This window comes from Jaculus jaculus, chromosome 15 (genome assembly GCF_020740685.1).
Source record: "Jaculus jaculus isolate mJacJac1 chromosome 15, mJacJac1.mat.Y.cur, whole genome shotgun sequence".
Classification (NCBI taxonomy): Eukaryota; Metazoa; Chordata; class Mammalia; order Rodentia; family Dipodidae; genus Jaculus; species Jaculus jaculus.
The window spans coordinates 54,644,451-54,662,799 of record NC_059116.1 but is presented as its reverse complement, the minus strand read 5'-3'; the positions used below and the strand labels follow the sequence as shown (position 1 = coordinate 54,662,799).

The window sequence follows — 18,349 nt, the reverse complement described above, 5'->3', positions numbered from 1 at the left end:
TAAAAGCAAATACTTTGGTGGATGTGGTAGTGCATGTGGTAATTCCAGAAACTTGGAAGACTGAGGGAGAAAACTGAAAATCTTGGAGCCAGCCTAGGATTCCTAGTGAGTTGCAGACCAACATACAAGTCTAAGTTACATAGCAAGGTCCTGTCTCCAAAAATAAACTATTTTTTTAAAACCTTTATTTTTTTTCCACAGAGGAGAGATAATTCCTGTGTCCCCTTAGCACTTTGGCATACCAGATATGCCATGTCTTTACAACCACTATGATTATGTGTTATATAAGCACTGTGCATTAACTGATTACACACTGAAGCTCCTACAATGAATGTATTATAAATCAGAAGTTACTATGAGGCCCTTTCCTATACTATAAACTCATAAAGCATGTCTTACTCCTCTCTGTATCTTAATACAAATGATATAGCAAGAAATCAATAAACATCTGTCATATGAAAAACAAAAATATTAAGAGCCTGGAAGAGCTTAGTGTCAAATACCTGTAACCCTAGCACTAGGAAGGGAAAAGGACGAAAAGAAGGAATCTAGCCAAATTCATGCTTTCAGAGATGAAAACAAAGTCTCAGGAACTCTAAGTGACTTGTTTAAATGATTTAGCTAACCAAGTACTAAATGATTATATGGTAATATAAAAACCTCAAGCTGAGTGTGGTAGGCCACACCTTTAGTCCCAGCACTGGGGAGGCTGAGGTAGATAGAAGGATGGTGGTTAGTTCAAGGCCAGCCTGGAGCTACATAGTGAGTCCTGGTCAGCCTGGGCTAAAGTAAGACTTTAGGGGGTAAAGGGAGGGCTTCAGACATTCTTGCATGATTCATTGCCTTTTATAACACTGGTGATGGAGAAACAAAGGTTCAAATCCTGCTGCTTTTACAGAAAAATAAGAGAACACTAGCTTTTTGAAGGCAGTTTTAGTTAGAGATTGAGGACCAAAGACAACCAGGAGATACCATCCCATATCATCTTACCCTGACACAAGAACCCAACACTTGGCAGAAACAGAACTCATGTCTGAAAGAGACTGATCTACAGTGTCTCCTGCTACCCAGTCTAGCATACTATGGCCCAAATGGGCTAGCTCTAGGATCCACCCTCCTTCTCTACAAACCAACTGGGTCTTCCCCTTGCCTATAGTCTCCTGTCCCTGACCCTGTCCCAGACTCAGCTCAGCTCTGCTTTTCTGGCTCTGCTCAACCTGCCTACCCTCTTCGCTCAAGTCACAGGATACTTAACATGTGAGTCCGGCTTCATCCTCACCCACCCTGCCTGGCTGAGTGGATAGGTGGGAGAGCATAAAACTATTTCTTGGTCTGGAAGAACTTTTCTGTTTGTCTCTGCTTTATAGTTTGGGATGTCTCATTTGATCACATGCATGATTTTCATCTGGTTTCTGAATTGACCATGTACTTATTTTTCTTATACTCTAGATCTACCATGTGAGTGCTCTCACCAACTCTAGGCTTGCTACCTGTGTAATTTCATTAAACTCGGGGGTAACCCTGAGAGTAACTCTCTTCATTTTACTCATTTCTGCTCTTCAATTTCTTGCTCTCTGTTTTGATATTATGTCTCTTATTTTTCCTTGAGCCTTACCACTCAACTTTCCTCCACAGGAAAGTACATGGCAGGTGCCACGTATGTTTCACCTAAGTCTCTCTTACACAGTTCCTAGATTCTATTTCCCGTGTGTTTATGACTCTGTTTTAGCTTTCCTTTCTAGATCCCAATCTCCTTAAATAAATACCACAATTTGTGATTTTTCCCCCTCAATAAACTTAATAGTTCATAATTTATCCTTTCAAATCCATTTTTATTAATTCTTTATCAAATGTAGAACAGAACCCAAAACTTGGGGTTCATAAATTCTAGAAGACCCCTCTTAAACCCCAAAGTCCTGCATCACTTTCTCTGGAAAATATCCTAATTTTTTCATCACACTAAGATATAGAAAGAACTGATCAAATTGTATATCTTAAAATACAGATTCTTTTGACTGGTAATGATATCATAGTATTATAAGTTGAAATATACTGGATGGGAGTATAGCTCAGTGACAGAGTACATGTTTGGGCTATTTACAGCCCTGGCACCAACCCCTGCTCCACAAAATAAAATAACATTGCCAAATTAGTCTATGTTGCTAGAATTAAAAGTAATGGCAAATGATAAAAAAAATCATAAAACATTCTAAAACAATTTCCGTCTGAAAAGATGGCTCAGTGGTTGAAGGCACTTGCTTGTAAAACCCCAAAGCCTGGGTTCAAATCCCCAGCACATATGTAAAGCCAAATACACAAAATGGCCCATGTATCTGGAACTGGAGGGAGTTTGTTTGCAGTGGCAACAGGCCCTGGCTCGCCTATTCACTCTCATTCCCCCCCAACTCCCTCCCTCCCTCCCTCCTCCCTCTCTCAGCATGCAAATAAATAAATAAAAATAGTAATCCTACAAATACTTATAACCATACAAGTAAACTGACTGATTAACTTTGTGACCTAGAAATGGTCATTTAAGTTCTCTACATATAATTAAGATTTTTACCTATGCAATTAGAAAATACCAAAGCATTAAATTATAAATTATACTGACATAAAATATTTTACATATCTGCTAAAAGATCCTAATTAGATGGTATGCTTTCCCTTTGGTGCATAACTTTAATCCCAGCACTCAGGAGGCAGAGGTAGGAGGATCACCATGAGTTTGAGTTTGAGGCTACCCTGAGACGACATAGTGAATTGCAGATCAGCCTGGGCTAGAGTGAGACTCTATCTCGAAAAACCAAAAAAATATAAAACATAAAAAATCTATTTCAGGGACTACAGAGATAACTCATTGGTTAAAGGCACTGCTTACAAAGCCTGACAGCTAGGGTTCGATTTCCCAGTACCCACATAAAGCCAGCTGCACAAAGTAGTGCATGTACCTGGAGTTTATTTGCAATGGCAAGAGGCTGTTGTGCCCATTCTCTCCTTCCATCTCTAAAATAAATGTTTTGAAAAAAAATCTCAGGGAATTTGGGAGAGTCAAAGGAGGAGTCGTGGGAGGGCAGTATGATCATGGTATATTGTTCATATTTACGGACATTGTCAGTAAGTTTTAATCTATCCCATGTCTTTACAGAAAGTAAAGACTTTTAAATAAACTGGAAAAGAATCACATCAAATACTGCTAACACATTCTACATATTAATATATTAACTCACTTATCAGTATTACTATGAAAACATTTATCATTCAAATCAGATTAAGCAGCACTCATTAAGGATTATGTATTTATACATATTTTAAAATATTCCCCCATAACACCAAGCAAGATTAAAAACACAATAACATACTTTTAATTACAATATTAAATCACCAAAAACTTATCTACTATCAGCTTTTTCACTAAAAAAGCACTTATTATACATATGTTCCAGGTATTACTTTAGATACTAGAATAAAATAACTAGCCAAAGTTCCTGGGATTGTTTTCAACAATGTTATACAGTCCCAGGTCCAGCATTCTAGAAGTGTTTAAGCATTTGTTGAATGGTCTGCAGATCAAGTTATTATTCTTCTAACAAAAGAAAATTTCATTTAAAAAATAATAATAAACCTGGCTACATACCACTGATGTTAAGGTCATAATCTCCTGCTGTAATCACATTAGTGACTAATCCTTCAGCAGGCTGACTGCCAGAAACCACATCATTCAAAAGCTTCCGAAGAGCTCCAGGCTGAGGTGGTTGGACGACAATGTTGCTCACTGCTATCTTCAAATTTTTAATTATGTGAAGCTGATTATTAGGATCTCTCATATGCACTTTGGGGAAAAAAAGAAAGAAAACTGGATATTAGCACTCTACAATTCATAAGCCAAAACTAGGTTAGTGGTTTCCAAACAGAAAGCATGCACAAATCAGCAACTAGGTATCTAAAGAGAACATTCTTCCAGAAATAGAACTGGTCTACATCACTCCTTCACAAACCACAAGGGCTAGCTAGTCTATTAGTGCTAAGATTCCTTCCTCTAACAAAATGCAATTAGTTTACCCTATAAGTTTCAATAGATTTACTAAAAACCAATCCCTTTATCAAATTTTCTCTCCTTCTCTTCTCTCTACTTCTCCTTACCCCCCCCACCCCACAGCTTTTTTTTTTTAATTTTTTTTTATTTATTTATTTGACAGCGTCAGACACAGAGAGAAAGACAGATAGAGGGAGAGAGAGAGAATGGGCGTACCAAGGCTTCCAGCCTCTGCAAATGAACTCCAGACACGTGCGCCCCCTTGTGCATCTGGCTAACGTGGGACCTGGGGAACCGAGCCTCGAACCGGGGTTCTTAGGCTTCACAGGCAAGCGCTTAACCACTAAGCCATCTCTCCAGCCCCCCACAGCTTTTTAAAACAGGATATAGCTACACTGCACAGACTGGCCTTAAATTCACAGCAATCCTCCTACCTTACCTTAGTCTGCCAAGTGCTGGGATTATAAGCATGTGCCACCATGCCCAGATACCCACATCAATCTGTAAATTTAGGTTTACCTATATTTTAAGAATTACTTTTCTAGCAAGGAGCATGGTATATGCTTTTAATCCTAGCATTCAGGAGGCACAGGTAGGAGGATTGCCATGAGTTTGAGGCTACCCTGAGACTACATACTGAATTCTAGGTCAGCCTGTGCTAGAGTGAGACCCTACCTCAAAAAAAAAAAAAAAATTACCTTTCTAGATCTGATTTTCTCAGTCAATTCTGAAACTTTTAATTAAAAAAAAACAAAATACCAGGCTAGAGAGATGACTTAGCAGTTAAGGCACTTGCCTGTGAAGCCTAGGAATGCATGTTTGAATCTCCAGGTCCCAATTAAACCAGGCACAAAAAGTGATGCAAGCGTGCAATATCGCACAGACACCACAAGGAGGTATATTCATTCACAGCAGCTGAAAGGCCCTGGAGTGCCCATTCCCTCCCCCCCCCCCAAAAATAAAATTCAAAAACATTTAGGGCTGGAGAGAAGGCTTAGTGGTTAAGGTATATGCCTGTGAAGCCTAAGGACCCAGGTTCAATTCTCCAGGTCCAACATAAATCAGATGCACAAGATGGCACATGCATCTGGAATTCATTTGCAGTGGTTGGAGGCCCTGGTGCACCCATTCTCATTCACACACACACACTCACTCTCTCCCCCCATCGCAAATAAATAAAATAGATAAATAAAGCTGCCATTGGTTTAAAAATAAATAAATAAATAAATTTTTTAAATTTTAAAAGCCCCTTTAGGAGTGGTGGTATACAATGAAATAAATAATTGTTTTAAAGCCCACAATTTTTTTATTTACCAAAATAAAGATAAAAAGATTAAGTCTTTTTCACTGAATGCTGCCAACAAAGTCTCAATTTTAATCACCTCCAATTTCAAATTTGGTTTTGACTAAGTTTGTATTTATTTATAAAATGTTTACTTATTTATTTGGAAGAAGAGAGAATAGGCCCAGCAGGACCTCCCACCACCTCAAATGAACTCCAGACACAAGCACTAACTACTCTGTGCATTTATTTGGCTTTATGTGGGCATTGGGAAATTGAACCCAGACCATCAGGCCTTGCAAGCAAGTACCTTTAACCAATGAGCCATCTGTCCAGACCAAGTTTGGTTTTTGAGATGGGGGCGGGAGGATCTTTCCATGTAGCCCAGGCTGGCCTCAAATTCATGGCAATCCTCCTGCCTCAGGTTCTCAACTGCTGAAATTACAGGCCTACAACACCATATCCAATTTAAACTTTAAAATTTACACAACTACAAATCCTAAAGCTCAGTCATCTGCCAAAATGTTATGCCTTGCTCAAGAGTCTCTGTCTAACATTTAGTGCTAGATAGGACTAGAACTCAACATTCAGTATTCCCTAGGCATCCTCTCTTGTTCTGTATCCCAGAAGAAAGCTTCCTCATTGTTCCTCAAACACTGTCATAATTTTACCCTTCTGTGGCCCACTGGTAAGTAGTAGTTGCCTTCTTCTCTTCTCCTATTTCTCCACCTGTCATTAACATCCAACTCATTACACTCTCCTAAGGCTTTTCTAGTCTGTGAAGGAAAATCACATGCATACTGATACTGAAGCTCTATCACTGGATTGTCCAATAAAGAAGGCACCAACCAATGTGTCTTATTTACCTCTTAAAATGTATCTACTCCAAGTAAAGCACACTAAATTTCAAAGATTTTACAATAAAAAAGAATGCAAAATATCAAAATACTCTTTTATATTGATTACCTATTGAAATGACAAATCTTTGGGAATATTGGATGAAATAAGTCATAAAAAAAAACTCTACCTGTTTACTATTCTAACATTTTTATTGTGCAAGGCCTAATGACTCAAGTTTGATTCCCTAGTACCCACATAAATCCAGATGAACAAAGTGGGGCATGCATCTGGAGTTGATTTGCAGTAGCAAGAGAACCTGGCATACCCATTCTCACTCCCTCCCTCTTTTTTTCTGTCTCTTAATGCTTAGAAATAAATAAAATTTTTAAAATGTAAATAGCTAGGTATGGTGGCACACACCTGTAATATCAGCAACTCAGGAGGCTGAAGCAAGAGGATTGCTGTGAATGGAACCAGCCTGGGCTACATGAACCTATCTAAAAAGTACAAAAGACAAACAAATAAATAAATGGCAACAACAGTATATAATTCAATGCACAGAAAGGGAAAACTACATGGAAAACTATTAGGCATTAACACTATTTGATTAACACAATAGGGAAGAATACATACATGAAAGTCAAACTACTGTCAAGTATCTGTGCTTTTGTTTATGAGACAGGGTCTCTCTGTAGCCCAGGCTGACCTAGAACTCAATCAATTGCTTAGACTAGCCTCAAACTCATAGAGATCCTTCTCTATGAGTTCAAGAGTCCTAGATTTTAGCCAACCACATCCAACTAGGTTTTGTGTGTGTGTGTGTGTGTGTGTGTGTGTGTGTGTGTGCGTCCTAAACAATGCAAGAAAAGTAGAAGGCTGCTGGGCTTGGTGGCACATGCCATTAAATCCCACCACTCAGGAGACAGAGGTTGGAAGATCACCGTGAGTTTGGGGCCACCCTGAAACTACATAATGAATTCTAAGTCAGCCTGGGCTAGAGAGAGACCTTAGCTGTCTACCTCAAAAAAAAAAAAAGGACTTCCAGTTAAGATGGCGGCGTAGGTACCACGCCAAAGCAGCCTGGGGGGAAAAAAAGACCAAAAAAACTCAGCAAAATACAAACTTTTACTAAAAAGTGAGGTGTATAGGAAATTGAAGCGGCAGCGGAGAAGTAGGAGAGATCCAGAGCATCCAGAGCCCGCACAGACCGGCAAAAGCGGCCCCGGCAGTTCCGCCAACCGCAGCCGCATCGGGGCGCACCAGAAAGCCGCCAGGCTCGGCTCCAGCCACAGGAAAAGCCAGGTGCGGGAGCTTCCCCTCACACCAGTGCTCTCCGCAACTCAGGAAACGTGAAGGGAGAGCGGCAGTGAGCAGCGGAGGAGCAGACCAAGAGGTAGAAGAACATGTGGAACAGCGAGAGAACCAGAGCAGCTGCGACTCCCTCCCCTCCCCCACCACCTGAGCCCAGCTCCAGCTAACAGAGCAGCATCCCAGGACCCTGCCACGCCAACTTAAGCAGACAGCGGGACCCAAGCAGGAGCAGAGTTCGGCAGCAACATCAGCAGCTCTGGAACCAGTACCAGCAGCTTGAGCTGCTGACAGACCCAGCAGAGGCAGCTTTCGTAGCAGCAGTTCCAGCAGTGGGGGTGCTGATCTGCAGGGTCACACTTGCCAGGCTAGGTCTGCCCCACAGGAAAAGCCAGTGCCCAGCTCCAGAAATCAGAACAGCAGCCCGACGACCCAGGCAGCAACTTGACTGAGACCAAACTCATCCAAGCCTACATGAATACTCCCATACCAGGGAAACTCAACCCCTAGGAGCACCTTTGTAGATACTCTCAGAGTCTTAAGAGCCACATCTAACACCTTAAGCTCCTACCCGGAAAATATATAACATCAAATCAATTGATACAGCTAAGATTACCCAGCTAGCTAGAATATCCAAGCATTAACTTAATCCAAGATGCAAAAATATATACATTATAACACAAAAAAAACACTAAAAAGCAAGACAATATAAATCCACCTAAAAGTATTAATGCATCAGAAATGACCTCCAGTGAGAACGAGTTAAGAGGAAATGCCTGAAAGAGATTTCGAAACAATAATTGTAAATATGTTCAAAGAAGTCAGAGAACAAATCAAAGGAGTCAAAGAGGAACTTAAAGAGGAAATCAAAGGAATCAAACAAGATGCAGGACACCAACTTCATGAAATAAAGAAGGCAATACAAGACATAAATAGGGAAATAGAAAAAAATAAAGAAAAACCAGTCAGAATTACTAGCAATGAAGAACACAGTTAATGAAATGAAAAACTCTGTAGAAAATCAAACCAGTAGAATGGATGAAGGAGAGGACAGAATATCTACGCTAGAAGATCAGGTGGCAGATCTAATACAGGCCAACAAAGAGAAAGACAAACTTATAGAAAAGTATGAGTAGGAATTTCAAGATATTCGGGACACTATGAAAAGATCAAATATTAGAATTCAGGGCATAGTAGAAGGAGAAGAATTCTACTCAAAAGGCATAGTAGGTGTCTTCAACAAAATCGTAGAAGAAAATTTCCCCCAAATTGGGAAAGAGGTACCAATACAGATACAGGAAGCCTTTAGAACCCCAGCCAGACAAAACCTGGAAAGAACCTCTCCTCATCATATTATAATCAAACTTCCAAACACATACACTAAAGAAAAAATATTGAAAGCAGTTAGAGAGAAAAATCAAGTTACCTACAAAAGTAAGCCCATCAGGATTACAGCAGATTATTCAACACAAACTTTTAAAGCCAGAAGGGCTTGGGGTGATATATTCCAAGTTCTGAAAGATAACAACTGTCAACCAAGGTTACTTTATCCTGCAAAGGTATCCATTCAAATAGACGGAGAAATAAGTACTTTCCATGACAAAAGCAGGCTAAAGGAGTATTTGAAGATACCAGCTCTACAGAAAATACTTGATAGAATCCTCCATGCTGAAGAAAAGGAAAAGCAGACACATAAGGAACCTAGAAAAAACAAGCAATACTCAAATACTAGTTAAAAGAAGAGAGCACAGGTAGAACCAGAACCACCAAAAAAAAAAAAAAAAAAAAATGGCAAACATAAATACACACCTTTCAATAATATTTCTTAATAATAACGGCCTCAATGCCCCAAGGAGAAGACATAGGTTTGCAGACTGGGTTAAAAAGCAGGATCTTACAATTGGTTTTCTCCAAGAAACTCACCTTTCTACAAAGGATAGACATTATCTTAGGGTGAAAGGTTGGAAGACGGTGTTTCAAGCAAATGGGCCTAGAAAACAAGCAGGGGTTGCTATCCTAATATCAGACAGGGTAGACTTTAGTCCAACGTTAGTCAAGAAAGATAAGGAAGGTCACTTTATATTGATTAAGGGCACACTCCAACAGGAGGACATTACAATCCTAAATATATATGCACCTAACATGGGGGCTCCCAAATTCGTCAAACAAACACTATTAGAACTAAGGTCACAGATAACACCAAACACAGTGGTGGTGGGTGACTTTAACACCCCACTCTCATCAATTGACAGGTCATCCCGGGAAAAAATAAACAGAGAGGCAGCTGGACTAAATGAGGTCATAGAAGGAATGGACCTAACAGATATATACAGGACATTTCATTCAAAGGCTGCAGAATATACATTCTTTTCAGCAGCACATGGAACATTCTCTACAATAGACCATATATTAGGACACAAAGCAAATCTTAACAAATTCAGGAAAGTTGAAATAATTCCTTGCATTCTATCTGACCACAATGGAATTAAACTACAAATCAGTAGCAAGAAAGGCTATAGAGCATACACAAAATCATGGAAACTAAACAATATACTACTAAATGATGAATGGGTCAATTAAGAAATCAAGAAGGAAATCAAAAAATTTATAGAGTCAAATGATAATGAGAACACAACATACCAAAAGCTCTGGGACACAATGAAGGCAGTTCTAAGAGGTAAATTTATAGGCTTAAGTGCCTATATTAAGAAATTAGAAAGGTCGCATGTAAACGACCTAATGCTTTGCCTTAAAGCCTTGGAAAAAGAAGAACAAGACAAACCAAAAATCAGTAGACAGGAAGAAATAGTAAAGATTAGGGCAGAAATTAATGAAATAGAAACAAAAAGAACAATCCAAAGAATTAATGAAACAAAGAGTTGGTTCTTTGAAAGGATAAACAAGATTGATAAACCCTTAGCAAATCTGACCAAAAAAAAGAGAGAAGAGACACAAATAATAAAATCAGAGATGAACAAGGTAACATCACAAGAGATTCCAGATAAATTCAAAAAATCATAGGGACATACTATAAAAGCATATACTCCACAAAGTATGAAAATCTGAAAGAAATGGATGATTTCCTTGATCTATATGACCTACCTACATTAAATCAAAATGAGATTAATCACTTAAATAGAGCTATAACAAACATGGAGATCCGAACAGTTATCAATAATCTCCCAACTAAAATAAGCCCAGGCCCGGATGGATTCACTGCTGAATTTTACCAGACTTTTAAGAAAGAGCTAACACCATTGCTTCTTAAGCTTTTCCAGGAAATAGAAAAAGAAGGAATTCTACCAAACTCCTTCTATGAAGCCAGCATCACCCTGATACCAAAACCAGGCAAGGATAGAACAAAAAAAGAAAATTACACACCCATCTCTCTCATGAAGATAGATGCAAAAATACTCAACAAAATATTGGCAAACAGAATACAAGAGTATATCAAAAAGATCATTCACCCTGACCAAGTACGCTTTATCCCAGAGATGGAGGGATGGTTCAACATACGCAAATCTATAAATATAATACATTACATAAACAGGTTGAAGGACAAAAATCACAGGATCATCGCATTAGACGCAGAGAAAGCATTTGACAAAATCCAACATCCCTTCATGATAAAAGTCCTACAGAGACTGGGAATAGAAGGAACATATCTCAATATAATAAAGGCTATTTATGACAAGCCTACAGCCAACATATTACTAAATGGGGAAAAACTGGAAGCTTTTCCACTAAAATCAGGAACAAGACAAGGGTGTCCACTGTCCCCACTTTTATTTAATAAAGTTTTGGAAGTCTTAGTCATAGCAATAAGGCAAGAGACACACATAAAAGGGATACAAATTGGAAAGGAAGAGATCAAGTTATCATTACTTGCAGATGACATGATTCTATACATAAAGGATCCTAAAGAATCTACTAGCAAACTGTTAGAGCAGACCAAAACCTACAGCAATGTAGCACAGAGGATGAAATCAGAGAATCACTCCCGTTCACAATTGCATCAAAAATAAATAAATAAATAAAGTACCTTGGAATAAACCTAACCAAGGAAGTAAAGAATCTCTACAATGAGAACTTTAAAACACTCAAGCAAGAAATTGCAGAAGACACTAGAAAGGGGAAAAACATCCCTTGTTCCTGGATAGGAAGAATCAATATTGTGAAAATGACAATCTTACCTAAAGCAATCTACACATTTAATGCAATCCCTATCAAAATTCCAAAGGCTTTCTTCATGGAAATAGAAAAAACAATCCAAAAATTCATTTGGAATCAAAAAAACCTCGAATATCTAAAATAATACTGAGCAACAAAAATGAGGCTGGTGGTATCACCATACTTGATTTTAACCTATACTACAGAGCCATAGTAAGAAAAACAGCATGGTACTGGCACAAAAACAGACATGTAGATCAGTGGAACAGAATAGAGGACCCAGATGTAAGCCCAAGTAGCTATAGCCATCTGATATTCAACAAAAATGCCAAAAATACTCATTGGAGAAGAGACAGCCTCTTCAGCAAATGGTGTTTTGAAAACTGGATATATATCTGCAGAAGGATGAAAATAGATTCTTCTCTCTCACCATGCACAAGTCCAAATGGATTAAAGACCTTAACATCAGACCTGAAATGCTGAAACTGCTAGAGGAAAAAGTAGGGGAAACCCTTCAACATATTGGTCTTGTCAAAGACTTTCTGAATAAAACCCCAATTGCTCAGGCAAACTGGGACCTCATGAAATTACAAAGATTTTGCACTGCAAAGGACACAGTGAAAAAAGCAAAGAGGCAACCTACAGAATGGGAAAAAAATCTTCGCCAGCTACATATCTGATAGAGGATTAATATCTAGGATATACAAAGAACTCAAAAAGTTAAATAATAAGGAATCAAACAAGCCAATCAAAAAATGGGCTATGGAGCTAAATAGAGAGTTCACAAAGGAAGAAATACGAATGACATATAAGCATCTAAAAAAATTTTCTACGTCACTAGTCATCAGGGAAATGCAGATGAAAACTACATTGAGATTCCATCTCACTCCTGTCAGATTGGCCACCATAATGAAAACAAATGATCATAAATGCTGGTGAGGATGTGGACAAAGAGGGACCCTTCTACACTGCTGGTGGGAATGCAATCTGGTCCAGCCATTGTGGAAATCAGTGTGGAGGTTCCTAAAACAGCTAAAGACTGATCTACCAGATGACCCAGCTATAGCACTCCTGGGCATATATCCTAAGGACTCATGTCATTTCCTTTACAGGTCCATCCATTTTTCTGCAAATTTCATAACTTCACTTTTCTTTACCGCTAAGTAGAACTCCATTGTATAAATGTGCCATATCGTCATTATCCACTCATCAGTTGAGGGACATCTAGGCTGGTTCCATTTCCCAGCTATTATAAATTGAGCAGCAATAAACATGATTGAGCACGTACTTCTAAGGAAATGAGATGAGTCCTTAGGATATATGCCCAGGAGTGCTATAGCTGGGTCATCTGGTAGATCAATCTTTAGCTGTTTTAGGAACCTCCACACTGTTTTCCACAATGGCTGGGCCAGATTGTATTCCCACCAGCAGTGTAGAATAAATGAATTTTTAAAAAAGAAATTATTTTAGAGCTGGAGAGATGGCTTAGCAGTTAAGGCACTTGCCTGCAAAGCCAAAGGACCCAAGTTTGATTCCCCAGGACCCACATAAGCCAGATGCACAAAGTAACACATGCATCTGCAGTTGGTTTGCAGCGTCTAGAGGCCCTGGTGTGCCCATTCTCTCTCTTCCTCTCTATCTACCTCTTTCCCCCTGTACATCTTTCAAATAAATAAATAAATGAAAATGAATTTTAACCCTACCTTGAAATAAAACAAACCCCAAAAAAGAGAGACTGATTGAGAGGGGGAAAGGGCATGATGGAGAGCGGAGTTTCAAGGGGAAGCAGGGGAAGGGACGGAATTACCCTGGGTTATTGTCTACAATTATGGAGTTGTCAATAAAAAAATTAAATTTTGCCAGGCAAGGTGGCACACATTTTTAATCCCAGCACTCGGGAGGCAGAGGTTGGAGGATCACCATGATTTCAAGGCCACCCTGAGACTACATAATGAATTCCAGGTCACCCTGGGCTAGAGTCAGCGGGGGCGGGGGAGAAAGGGGGTTGATGAGAGACTGTACCTCGAAAAACCAAAATAAATAAATTGAATTTTTTAAAGTAAAAAGAAAACATGCACACACACACACACACAAACAAACACTAACCGCCTGATGCAATGGCTCATGCCTATAATCCCCACACTTGGGAGACAGGAGGATTTCTGAGAGTTCTGAGAGGCCAGCAAGGACTACATAACCAGACCCTATCTCAAAAAGAAGCAGCAGCAGCCACCGCCATCGATTGTGCAGGGAAGCAGGGGTAGTGGGATCACCAAGAATTCAAGGCCACCCTGAGACCACATACTGAATTCCAGTTCAGCCTGGGCTAGAGTCAGCAGGGGCGGGGGAGAAAGGGGGAAGATATGAGAACCCTTATTCACTTGTGGAAGTATAATTTAGTATAGCCATTATAGCCATTGTGGAAATGACTGAAGGTTCAAAAAAGGAAGAAAAAAAAAAGCCAGTAACTACCATAGGACCTAGCTATACCACTCTATATAGTTTTACACAGCTGTAAAGAAAAATGAAACCACAAAAGTTACAGAAAAATGGATGAATCTGGAACCTATTGTAAAGTGTGGTGAGCTAGGTTCAGAAAGATGCATTCTCTCATAAGAGAATCCTAGCTTTTTAATATGTACACACATGTACACACAGAGAGAGAGAGAGTGTAAATACAGATTATGAACTAAAAGTAAACAAAAACAGGACTGGAGAGATGGCTCAGTGGCTAAGGCGCTTTTCCTATAAAGCCTGATGACTTGAGTTCAATTCCCCAATACCTATGTAAAGCCAGAAGCACAGTGGTGCATGCATCTGGAGTTCATTGCAGCGGCTGGAGGCCCTGGCTCGTCCTCCCCCCCTCCCTCCCCTCCTTTCCCCCTCCCCCCCCCCACGTGAAAAATAAATTAAAAATTAAGGGGCTGGAGAGATGGCTTAGTGGTTAAGGCACTTGCCTGGGAAGCCTAAGAACCCAAGTTCAATTTCCCAGAACCCACCAAATACCACAGTCATTTGACAAAAGCTACAGAACACTTCATGTTAAACAGACTTTAAAGTTAACATTTGTTTACTATGCTCTGCTTGAAAGATAATGGTTAAATTGCACTTGCCATAATAAAATTTCAAGCATGACTTAATCAGTAGTTTAATAAAAACTCCAAAGCTGGAGGCAGAGCCAGGAATGGTGGCTCACCTTGATAAATCCCAGCATTCAGAAGGGTGAGGGAGGAAAACTGCCTCACCTTCAAGACACAATAAATTCAAGGCCAGCCTGGTCTACAAAGTGAGACCCTGCCTCAAAATCAACAGCAAAGACTAAATAAAATAAGGCTGGAGAAATCAGGTAAAATATTTTGGTAAGAAGATATTCCTAGAAGCAGGATATGGTGACGCATGCCTTTAATCCCAGCATTTAGGAGGCTGAGGTAGGAGGATGGCTGTGAAGCCAGCCTAAGACTCCATAATGAATTCAAGGCTAGTCTAGACTAGATAGAAACCCTATCTCAAAAAAAAAAAAAAAAAGGAAATTGGGAGGGGCTGGAGAGATGGCTTAGCAGTTAAGGGGTTTGCCTGCAAAGCCAAAGAACCTCGGTTCGATTCGCAGGACCCACGTAAGCCAGATGCACAAGGGGGTGCATGCATCTGGAGTTCGTTTGCAGTGGTTGCAGCGGTGAGAGGCCCTGACGTGCCCATTCTCTCTCCCTCTCTCTGCCTCCTTCTGTCTCTCTTTCACATAAATTAAAATTTTTAAAAATCAAGCAAGGAAGGAAGGGGCACTCCTCCAGTTAAAGGACATTAAAGGAGAAAATTAGTTCCTAAGATTTACCACGTGTCTGAAAAATCAAATTTTAGCACTTTTATATCCATATAAATCTAGATAACTCAAAATACTTGTATTAACTACTTGTCCTAACTTCCTCATCCCTTATTATTCATGTAACTTTTTTGTTTGGAGACAGACTCAGCAAAATATCACATACCTAAGGGCTGTTCGAAGAAAAAAGAAAAATAGCTAAACAGAAGTTTAGATAGGGATGAGCTTTTAAGGCTGAAAGGATATAATATTCAAGGTAACTTCTGAAAGTCTATTTAACACTGGTGGATGGATCTTTACTCTTAGAGCCTGTCAGTTTTAGAGGCAGGGTCTAATCCGCCGCTGTGACTGTTGAGAACTGGCTCGGATCCCTCCCCGGGGGCTCACGAATTTCTTTTCATAAACTACTTAGCAATCCAGATCCTTGAGGAAAGAAAAGACCCCAGGAAAACTGGAGGTTTTAACAACCTCATTCTGGGACTCTTCTCCAACACCGGCCCCAGACGCCACTCCATCGACTCTGGGATGTAAACACCACCCTGTGGTCCCCAACTTCCTCCTTCCCGCACGGCTCCGCAGAAGCCAGAGCAGGGAGAAAAGACACGGATACCTTCGGAAGTGAGGCGCGAGAAGGGCTTCAGCAGCTCTGCGAAGCTGAGGTGGTTGAGCCGAGTCAGTCGCTCGGCTTCGTCGCTGCATAGAGCAGCAACGCAGGGGACGAAGGAGTCCGGGATTAGCTCATGCACCGACTGTACACACTGGGCCATCGCTGCGGCGCGGCCAGCAGCGTCAACCGCCCCGGGAACACCCTGAGCCGATGCTGCGGCCGCAGCTCGGCCGCCGCCGCCCGCCTCCCGGCCTGGCAGGATCCCACGCCTGAGCGCCCAAACGCCGCCGCCTCCGGCTGCAGGGCCGCACACCGCTGACCCTGTGCCGGGCCCCACCGCTCCTCAGCACTCTCCTCCAAGTCCTGGCATTCCACCTGACAGGTGGGACGCCAAGAATCGCCACTCAAGACCGCAAATTCCCGGTCACTGTGCGGCCAGAACCGCCATGTTGAGGCCGAACCCTGACCTTCCGGCAGTACTACTCCCGGCGTCCCCCGCGACCGCCCCTCACGTGACTCTCACTGGGGAGGTAAGGGCGGGGCAGAGAGCTGAGGAGAGGGAAGTAGAGAAAGACTGAGCCGGAAGACACATTGAAGCGGACTGGCGTCAGGGGCGGTCCTCCTGCTATGCCGGACGAGGGTGGTGGGTGTCAGGCTTTTTCCTGACTCTGGGCCTGGGTTCTCTTGCTGGTGCTCCAGAGTCCACTGTCGCGAGCACTTTCTCCACCCCCTCAGGAACCACCAACAGACAGGTTTGCGTGCTAGGTCTGTGCTGTGGAAACGACCTTTCACGCAAGCCCAACCTTTGTGGTGAGCTAAGGCTCTAGCTGCCGTACTGCTCAGCTGTTCGCGCTGTTTCTGGACTTCTTGCTGTACCTTTGTCATGCTTGGTGATGAAGCCATAAAGGACATATTCTCAAGGGAGGAGGAATTCTAGAGATTCCTTCTACACATGCCCAAGAAACAAGCATACTTTTAGAAATAGACTGCCACAAGCTAGGGATGCGGTTCGATTTGTATAGTTTGACTAGCAAGTACAAAGCTGGGTTCAATTCCAAGAACTGCATAAACCTAGCAGGGTGATACACTCCTGTAATTCCAGTGTTTGGAAGATGGAGGCAGGAGGATCAGGAGTTCATTGTCATCTTTGGCCACTGTCAACTACTGAACAGTTAGTTAAGTGAGGGCAGCAATTAGCAATTAGCAAAGTCTAAAAAGGAAATTCCTAGCCTGCCAAGGTATCCTCTTTAATTTCAGTACCATGAGGTCAAGAGCTGTAGAGTTCTAGATCCGCCTGAGCTAGAGTCAGATTCTGCCTAAAAAAAAAAAAAAAAAAAAAAAAATTTGGAAGCTGGCTCAGTGGAGTGGTTAAAGGCACTTGATTGCAAAGCCTGCCAACCTGGGTTCAATATCCCAGTTCCCACATAAAGACAGATACAAAAAGTTGTGTGTAAAGAAATGAGAAAGAAAAACAAGGAAAACACCAGACTTGGATCTCAAACAGAGACTTTATTGAAGCACAGTGAGGGGCTGCAACTTTCCCACTGGATGGAGGCTGAAGCACTGAGTTAGGTTAGGGTTCAAGCTTATAAGGAGGACCATGAGGAAAACAGACTGGACCAGGTGCAGGTCTAAGGGAAGTTGATAAGGAACTGTAGCTATTTGTGTCCTTGCCAAGCATGGTGGCATACATCTTAAGTCCCAGCACTCCAGGGACTGAGGTAGGAGGATCACTTTGAGTTCAAAGCCAGTCTGGGACTATAGAGGGAATTATAGGTCATCCTGGGTTAGAGTGAGACCCTACCAAGAAAAAGAAAACAAACAAAAATCCTCCTAACTCACTGCACTTTCCTTCCCAGGAAAGGATATGCCTGAAAGCCTCCACATTGTTTGTTCTCAGCCTCTTAGTCTTTTTTTTTCTTCTCTTTTTGACACATAGTCTCCTAAGTAAATGTATATTCCAGGCTGGCCTGGGACTCACTTTGATCCTGTCTCAGCCTTCTGAGTGCTGGGATTACAGGCCTGTGGCCACCACACCCGGCTCAGCTTCTTCCCTTTTTTGCTTTAGAAATATATTTACTCATGATAGTACAGAAGCCACTATTTCTACATGTGGAGTTCTGAAGTGGTTTCTACTCCTAGTTTTCATTTTTACTGTTTCTAAAAATAAGTAGAACTGAATGAAAGAAAACTTGTTTTGTCACTCAATTGTTTGACAATGCTTTTATTTATATGCCAATTTTATTTTTTAATTTTTTTTTGGTTTTTTGAGGTAGGGTCTCACTCTAGTCC

At 41.0% G+C, this 18,349-nt stretch overlaps 1 protein-coding gene across 5 annotated transcripts in view; it reads right to left on the bottom strand.

Annotated features, from left to right (window-relative positions):
• Window positions 1-16,265, bottom strand: part of Trappc8 (trafficking protein particle complex subunit 8) — a 148,927-nt gene extending 132,662 nt beyond the window's left edge. For all 5 annotated transcript variants that reach the window (XM_045135008.1, XM_045135010.1, XM_004668420.2 and 2 more), the window contains exons 1-2: window positions 16,061-16,265; window positions 3,635-3,829 (exon numbers count right to left, since the gene is read on the bottom strand). In XM_045135008.1, the coding sequence (XP_044990943.1) occupies window positions 3,635-3,829; window positions 16,061-16,217 (352 nt within the window). In that variant the 5' untranslated portion in view covers window positions 16,218-16,265. The remainder of the gene's footprint in view (window positions 1-3,634; window positions 3,830-16,060) is intronic.
• Between the last annotated feature and the right edge of the window lie 2,084 nt (window positions 16,266-18,349).